The sequence below is a fragment of the Epargyreus clarus genome, unplaced genomic scaffold (genome assembly GCF_041222505.1).
Source record: "Epargyreus clarus isolate Ecla_fem2 unplaced genomic scaffold, WU_Ecla_fem_2.2 ptg000007l, whole genome shotgun sequence".
In the NCBI taxonomy this organism is placed as follows: domain Eukaryota; kingdom Metazoa; phylum Arthropoda; class Insecta; order Lepidoptera; family Hesperiidae; genus Epargyreus; species Epargyreus clarus.
In genome coordinates, this window is record NW_027332215.1 from 8,038,422 (window position 1) to 8,046,833 (window position 8,412).

General features: G+C 35.6%; 1 protein-coding gene across 1 annotated transcript; it reads right to left on the minus strand.

Moving 5' to 3' along the window:
• Positions 1-3,382: 3,382 nt before the first annotated feature.
• Positions 3,383-5,119, minus strand: LOC140743329 (uncharacterized). The gene is made up of 2 exons (XM_073074498.1): positions 4,842-5,119; positions 3,383-4,691 (listed from the first exon to the last, which is right to left on the minus strand). Exons 1-2 carry the CDS (start codon positions 4,972-4,974, stop codon positions 3,400-3,402), a joined length of 1,425 nt encoding a protein of 474 aa, XP_072930599.1. The 5' UTR covers positions 4,975-5,119; the 3' UTR covers positions 3,383-3,399.
• Positions 5,120-8,412: the final 3,293 nt, after the last annotated feature.

The window sequence follows — 8,412 nt, forward strand, 5'->3', positions numbered from 1 at the left end:
TCACATTTTTTTAAATTAGAAATAGTAAACGAACTTGCTGTGCATTTGATACTTAGAGAAAACACCTTACTTACTTACTAAATATACGTCTATAATCTAGTCCCTATTACTGTCCCTCTACTGGGCACTGGTCTCCCCTCAGAATGAGAAGGATTAGTCTGCTGTGACCGAGTATTAGTGGATTTTACAAACGAGAAGTCGAGAAGTCGAGTTTCAACCGCTAAGCTATCACTGCTTTTAACTAAACATAACTTGCCTTTATTTACATTCAATAGATTACTAACGTATTTGCTTGATTCAATCAAAACTAAAGGAAAAAACGAATATGAAACATTTTGTACCATATTTTATTTTACTTCCAGCACGAGCAGACGAGTAATTACAAAGTTATTAATTAAAATTAAATTGAATCGTCTGTTTGTAATGTTCATACTCGTATACCATTCTGTGAGAGGCAGTTATTTATGCATTAATTAAAATTCAAATAAACCACAATAAATTCGTCAGATGATAGCAATTGAGTATATTGTGGTTTTAATTTAAATGATAATTATGAAATGATTACAAAGGCACGTGTAATGCTTCATGATTATTATCAAAAGCGCTAATTATCCGTGTTCAAAAGCATTCCGTACTTCAAAAGCTCAAAGGGTTTAAAGCTATCTATTTTCCAAAACCACAAAAATATCGCGTAATGACGTGTCGAATGTGAAATTTCGGTTCATTTTAATATCATGATATCCATGAACGTAATTTTTTTTTAGGATTCCGTACCCAAAAGATAATAACGGACATTATTAAGCGTCCGCTGTCTGTCCGTCTAGTCGTCTGTCCGTCTGTCACAGAGCTCTATCTCTTGAAGTTCGTAGTCTAGTATCTCGCAATACATAGACTATTTTTATTATTATTTATTTTTATTATAGAAGTAACAGACGAGCTTGCCGCCCATGGACATCGGTAATCAACCTCAGACAAGATTACTCCCTGAGGTTGACCACAGATTCGTCGCTACTGCTGAGTTAGTCCTTTAGTTGAAACGCCTCAGTTAAATATGGCTCCCATACCACACCCTTCAAACCGGAATACAGCAGCGCTTGTTCCGGTTATAACGATGCTGTTATTAGACAGAACTAGGTTTGGTTACCACCAGAAGAGGCACCACCCCTCTTGAGCCGAAAGGGTTCCATCACTGTCCCATTGTTTTTATACCTGCTTGTCATTGTGCTGGGCAGTACTTGTGTGCTCCCATGTCCACTACATATTCGTTCCGTATTCTAACAAATGAAATTTGCAACGATAACGAATTAATATTATGTTTCAAGATATACTACCTAATTATTTTAAAAATTAAAATCCCCTTGACAGATTTTGACAAGCCCGTTAAGGTACGTACAGATTGCCTGGGGACTGGTCAGCGTTCTAAGTAAAGGTAGAAACATAATTATTATTCTAAATGCGGTTATTAGTCGTTTACTTCGAGTTAGCCGCTACCTCGCGTCGCGCACCGCACGCACCTCAAGTGAGACTTGCAAAAGTACGGATAGCAACACCATTACGTACTCTCGTGCCCCTAAAAGATAATTAATCAACGTAGCCATTAATTTATATTTGCAATGCCTCATATATTATATAAACCAGTGAAAATAAAAATGTATCTATGGAAAAAGAGAAAAAAAACTTAATAAGTCTAAATATTTAATATTTGTGCACGCGGTTTGACACCATTGCAATAGCCATTTTTCCCTTTGTGGGGTCTGTTGAGATTTGAAATTGAGATAACATTTAAATATTCATGAACAATCTGCCGAAAAATGTGCCAAACAGTGACTAATATGTAAACGTCGCGTACGAAATCAGATAATGCTTTCTGTCATTGGCACTGAAAACGAACAACCCACCCGGAATAGGGTGATTCAATATTTCTGTTTCATTAGAATTTTATTCACGCAAGTTATATTCAGAAATTAAAAGGTATAGTCCGCGCCACACTTCATGTCCGCCCTGAAGTTAATGCGCATAGGTGTTGCCAGAGAGCCAATGCGGTCGAACACAACTACAAGCATATACTCCATAGCAACGTAAGGGCACACTAACGCAGCTATCTACCCGTGGGCGAGAGCGGGCAGCGGACGGGTGCCGGGAGGGACCCGCGTTGTTCTCGTCCCGTTAATATCTACAATTTGCTGTTGTTGAATATACAAACGCGACTCGTTTCTATATTCAGAGCGGACTAGAAATTTGGCGCGAACTCTACCGAAATAAGTATTATGTCCAACAATAATCAGTAAGATTGTTTATTAAATAGAATATAGGAATAGGATAATTAAGTACACGCAACGCACACATCCCCACAATGTGTATCTGTCTTAACCCGTACATTCGTACGGTCTCTAAGGACGCGTTCAAGGAGGTCACCGCTCGCGGCCTTGCTGCTCTAACTAGCCGTCGGCGCTTTGGTCTAAATGTCCCATTTTGTTCAATTACGCTCTGTGCATTAAACGTACCAATTTACTTCAGCTTTCGATTTTAAAGGCTCTAATTCCGACTGCAGAGTTGTGTTAATGCGTGTACCAGTTTGTACTAAACTTTGTGTGTCTCTAGCTCTACATAGTGATACACAGGGCTATGTGTGTGTTGATTTGCGCCTATTGCAATATTGAAGTAAATGGTAATTTCCATATCACTTTTAAAGTGTATTTATTTATTTAAAGCGTTCTAAAGTGTGAACTAGGAGTATGAAAAATGTTAAAACAGATTAAATTTTTACTTTAAAACATTATGGTAACTTACATACTCGTAATATGAGGGGAATATCTCAGTTAAAGCTTAAGGTAGCTCACCCTCTAGCTATGTAGCTAGTTACAGATGTCCATTATACTAACTATTGTTCGTCAAAGTGATCGAAAATCGACTGTAATAGGACACAAATAAATACACTTGATATTCTTCGAATTACTTAGGTATAACATAAATTATTCCCAATTTTAATTGATTGTAGGTGTGTTATTTTTGTTTCTTGCATTAATTTTGAAAAACACCCAACAAATGAAAATGAAGTTCGATGATCAATACTGAACAACAATTAAGCGTTTTTGACATACATATGTGCTACGTCAATTGTGTTTATAGTGCCACCAACTTATCTGTTCAGTTGACAGGGTCGCTAGTGCAGCGTCCAATGTTACCATATAATTATATTTGCCTACTGAAGAGGGAGCTCAACAACTTTGAGACCTATGATTTTTACTAGATAAAATATGTAAAAAATATTTAAAAAGATAAATAACCTTCGTAAACATCCTAAAAAAAAGAATTAGGTTAATAATGTCAAATTTTAATTCTTAAATGATATTCTAGGACAGGAAAAATAAAAAGTCCAGAATTATTAACTATAATTATTTATATTTTATAAAAATAATTATGGTCATGATCTCTAACTTCGAGGGGCTCCACACCAGACATCCCTGAGCGAAATAATGACGATGCGCCTGAGGTGCCTGTGCCAAGTGATTTACATAATTCGTCATCAGAGTCACTTGAATCGCTTTCGCTATCACTATGCAACTTAATAATGAATGGTTCTTCTAAATATCCATCATTGTTCCTGTATTTTTCTTCAATTCTTTTTACGTGGTGACAATGGTTTTTCCACTCTTCTTTTGTTATTTTATCGAATGCATTTTGAATTAACTGGGGCATTTCAGCACTAGATTTACCAACATTTCGCTCAGCGACATTTCTCTTCATTGAACTCCAAACCATCTCGATTGGGTTCAAATCACAGTGGTATGGCGGTAACCTGAGAACAGAATGGCCATGACTTTTTAATAGATTATCTATTTCATATTCAGGAGCTGGTTTATTACGCTTTATTAATTCTTGCAGTTGAGGTTTCGTCATTTGCTCAGAAAATTCTATATTTCTCTCCCTCAGCCACAATTGCATGACAGCCTTAGTGTGGTTTGAATTGGGACATTTATTAACACAAATGCTGTGATAGGGGGCATTGTCCATCACTATAAGAGTATGCTTATGCAGGTTCGGCAGCAATTTCTTAATAGTCCATCTTTTAAAATTATCATTATTCATTTCATCATGGTAGTCACCGCTCTTAGTGTTTGATTTAAACACAAGAAGAGCATTCTCTACAAAACCTTCTTCGCCTCCTGCATGAACTATAATCCACCTATTCCCTTTTGATACTGGCTCCAAATCACCTTCAACATCTGGGCCTTGCCAACATTTGTCAGTTGAGTGAGATGAGTGTATATAGGTCTCATCTAAATAAACGACGGGTTTTTTTTCTCCAGACTCATTCTCACGAATTTTTTGTAAGTATGCAGCCCTCCACGCAGTTATGTCATTACGCTCACATAGCACTTTTCTATTTGTTTTAGTTTTTTTAAAACGAAATCCTATTTTATGCAGCAGTTTTCTAAGTGTTTCACGTTTTGCAGAGAAATCAATTTCTTCTCTAAGTATGTTTAATAATTTTGGTATAGTCGGAATTTCTTTCCTAAATGAATAAAATTCATGAATTTTTCTCCGTATGACGCCAATGTCAAAATCATCAATGTCCAATTTTCCTGTTTTTCTTTCTCTATTCTTACCGGGAGTAGATAGTTTGACATTACTTTCTTCAGCTTTTTTCTTTTCATTCATGAGCTTGTAAACAAATCGTTCGCTTACTCCTGTAGCAAAAATATAAATACATGAAGTATAAAAAAACATTTACTACCAAAAATACTCAGTGACACTTTAACTAAGTAAAATAAAATAACTGAAATATTTACGCGGGACTTTCTATTAATTAACTATCAACACTTCATAGCAACACTAACCTGTCGCAGCTGCGACGCGTTCTGTCACTTTCTCAAACGGTATTTTCGGAGCTAGCAGGCGTTTTTCTTCCCTCATGAAATCTAAAACCTTTAAAATAATGACCCGTGCATCACTTTTGAGAGGCTTAGGCATTTTTAATCACTTATTACAATTATATTCGAATCGAAAAACAAAGAGCACTCACACTTCAAAGAATTGACAGCGGAATGACATTTCAAAATGGCGGTCGGCTTTGTTTTAGTTCCAGATTTGTCTACTGAACAGAAAAGTTGGTGGCACTGTACATTGTGTGTTATATTGTCAGTGTCAACCAGCTGTCGGCAACCCTCACCATGGGGCTCGCGGGTATTCGATAAATCTCTCTTTACAGCCCGTGTACCTTCCTTTTCTTACCCTTAAGAAATTCAGAGACTAATTGTCATTTAAATATGGCCCGCCAACTCCTACTAACTTAACCTCATGTAGCTTTTATATGTAGTTTATGTGGCCAAAACCGTTGACGACCGCTGGTATCATTGTAAACAGACGTTTTATTTCTTTTCTTTTTTTACATTTTGGGCAATTTGGCAAACAGTTTGGGTATCATATATATTAATTTTATCTATACTATTGGGTTGTTCGGAAAGTCATTTCGTTTATTTTTGTGAAAATGAAAGACAATTTTCTTATAATGAATAAATATTTTATAAAATTATATATTGGCCATTTTGGCCCAACACCTTAAGCCATCTTTCTGGTAGGAGCGTGATTCCACGTTCTTAATTTGTTTGGTCGATTCTTGCAAAAAACTGTTGAAGGTGATTTTTGACCTCTTTATTTCAAGTAAAGGTTTTACTGTCCAAAAAATATTGCAGTGATCGGAAAAAATAATAATCTGAAGGCGCCAGATCTGGAGAATGTGGTAGGTGTGGTAGAGTAACTTATTCGCTTCAAAAATGGATCATTTTCGTGACGTTTCGGGAGCAAATCATAGACGTCAACGCGACGACGCAATTTTTTTATCGTGAGAAATCGGGGGACTCATATATCGAACTTCAAGCTTAAATCCAGGCCTTTCAAGTGGTCATAAACGGTTTATTTCTATAAATTTAAACTCTGGCCGATCTCACGTATTGTCATTGGCCGGTTTGCATTAACTAATGCCTTTATCAGCCTTAATCGGCCTACCAGAACGTGGTGCATCTTCGACTTCAAAATTGCCGGATCTAAATTTTGTAAACCAGTTCTGCCACTGGCGAACTGACAACACATCTTCTCCATACCCATTAGTTATTTTTTTTCTGACTTGAACAGTATTTTTACCTTTTCTATAGTAAAAAAGTAAAATATAACGAAAGTGCTGCTTATTGCTCTCCATATTTAAAAGGGCACCCATCAAAAACTATTGCATAAAATCAATTGGACTTATTCACACAGCTGTAAAAACATATAATGACAATGTGACTTAAGTGTGAAGTTAGCTGTGAAAAATACAATTAAATCCTCTATCAGGAAAAAACGAAATTACTTTCCGAACAACCCAATAATTCTGCACATGATCTTTAATTATGCCAAATCTTGCGCCTACATACTGGCAATATTTTTAAAAAGGACCCCAAATTATCACTTCGTGGATAAATATATAATAGGTACGACGTAGCATACTCGAAAAATAAACCATATGAAAATTAATCATGGACAAAGGAAAATCTGAATTGCGATGTGACCATTTTTTACATTTTCATTTAATTCCGTTCTTATAGGTTTTCCCCTCCGCCGCGTATCCTCTTATTTCCAGCGTATGCAGTTTTAGGGCCTCTCTATAGCCAGAGGGCTATAGATAGCTATATCCTATCTATGATTGTATTCACTAATACCATTTTTGTTCGGATGCAAATTAATTCCCTTTGTCGTAATTTTACTTTATTAACCGACTTCAAAAAAGGAGGTTTCTCAATTCGACCGTATATATATATATATATATATATATATATATATATATATATATATATATATATATATATATATATATATATTTATTTTTTTTATGTTTGTTCGGCGATTTTTTCACGATGCCGCGACCGATCGACATGATTCATACACCATTGTATGTGGCTAGTTTCACAGGGGGTCCCATTTCGAGGAAATTTGAAAATTTCCGCCAGTTTTCCCGGAAAATTGGAAAAACCCGATTTCATATAAACTTGAATAAGTCGAGTATTTCTTAACCAATTTTAATTTTCTTTTTTTCATATGAAAGAGAGTTTCGTTGCGGTACTTTCCTACCTTAACATTAGTATGCTCTGATGATTAGAATTTAAGTTATGAGGTGGAACTCATCATCACTACCCCTGCTTTTTACATATTTTATGACAACTTACCTTCTGCCCACTCAATTCTCATGAAACTTAAAACGAACATTGAGTATCTAGGTTAACATGATATGATGGAAAATTTGACCTTCAACTCTTCAACCCTGGTAATGCAGAAGTGCCTCCTGCCTCAACCATACAAGTTAGGCATTTGGAACTTATGGATATTTAATAAAATCGATAAGTTGAGATATATGATGGAAAATTTGACCTTCTACTCTTCAATTCTGATAATGCAGAGGTGCCTCCTGCCTCAACCATACAAGTTAGCCATTTGATGCTTATGAATATTCAATAAGGTTGATAGGTAGAGATATATGATGGAAAATTTGACCTTCTACTCTTCAACTCTGATAATGCAGAAGTGCCTCCTGCTTCAATCATACAAGTTAGGCATTTGGAGCTTACGAATATATGATGAGGTCTTTGAGTAGAGACATATGATGGAAGATATGACCTTCAATTCTTCAATCCTGATGATGCAGATGTGCCTCCCATGTAAAGTATATAGAATATACATTTGTTGTAATGAAGTTGCTAGACAGAGACATATGATGAAAAATTTGACCTTCAACTCCTTTTTCTTTTCTAAACTATTGAATTAATGTAAATTGGACCGGTTCACTCGCAGAGTTTTACCACCTAGTTTGATTTATTTACTTATCTGTTCCTACCTTCCTAGCCAATAATTAGTATCTCATAAAGCCTCGCCTATAGTGTTTCGTATTGAATTGGTTAGGTTAGGTTGGAACATATAAGACAATATAAAACTAAGCGAGAAGGGCGCGGCAGCGCCCTGCGAGCGGGTGGGTCCAATCCGTATGAATTCAGACCTTACCTTTATTCATGATCGCCTTTATACAATTTTACATAATATTAATACAAACGTTAGCATATCATCACTAAAAAGGGTGAAAAAAAAAAATTTTAACAAAAAAATAAAACCGACTTCGCGCTCGTATTGGACACGCTGTTTACGCTGTTATCAAACGAAATATATTGAGCGCCGACTTCAGAAATATGTACTAAACCAACATTTATTTCAATAATTTTTTACTTTGTAGTGACATAGAAGTCGGTTTTATTTTTTTGTTATTTTTTTTTTTTAATATACGTATTGTGATAATAGACAAATTAAAGGACCAATTTGTTCAAAATATAGAAATACTAGCAATTACCCCCGACTTCGTCGGAAACTTTAAGGACGTGAATATTTAGA

Excerpts from the sequence above, each read along its gene's own strand:
- LOC140743329 (XM_073074498.1), bottom strand. The coding sequence starts at position 4,974 with ATGCCTAAGCCTCTCAAAAGTGATGCACGGGTCATTATTTTAAAGGTT. Across the intron at positions 4,692-4,841 it reads ACGCGTCGCAGCTGCGACAG|GAGTAAGCGAACGATTTGTT; the intron begins GTTAGTGTTGCT and ends TTTTTGCTACAG.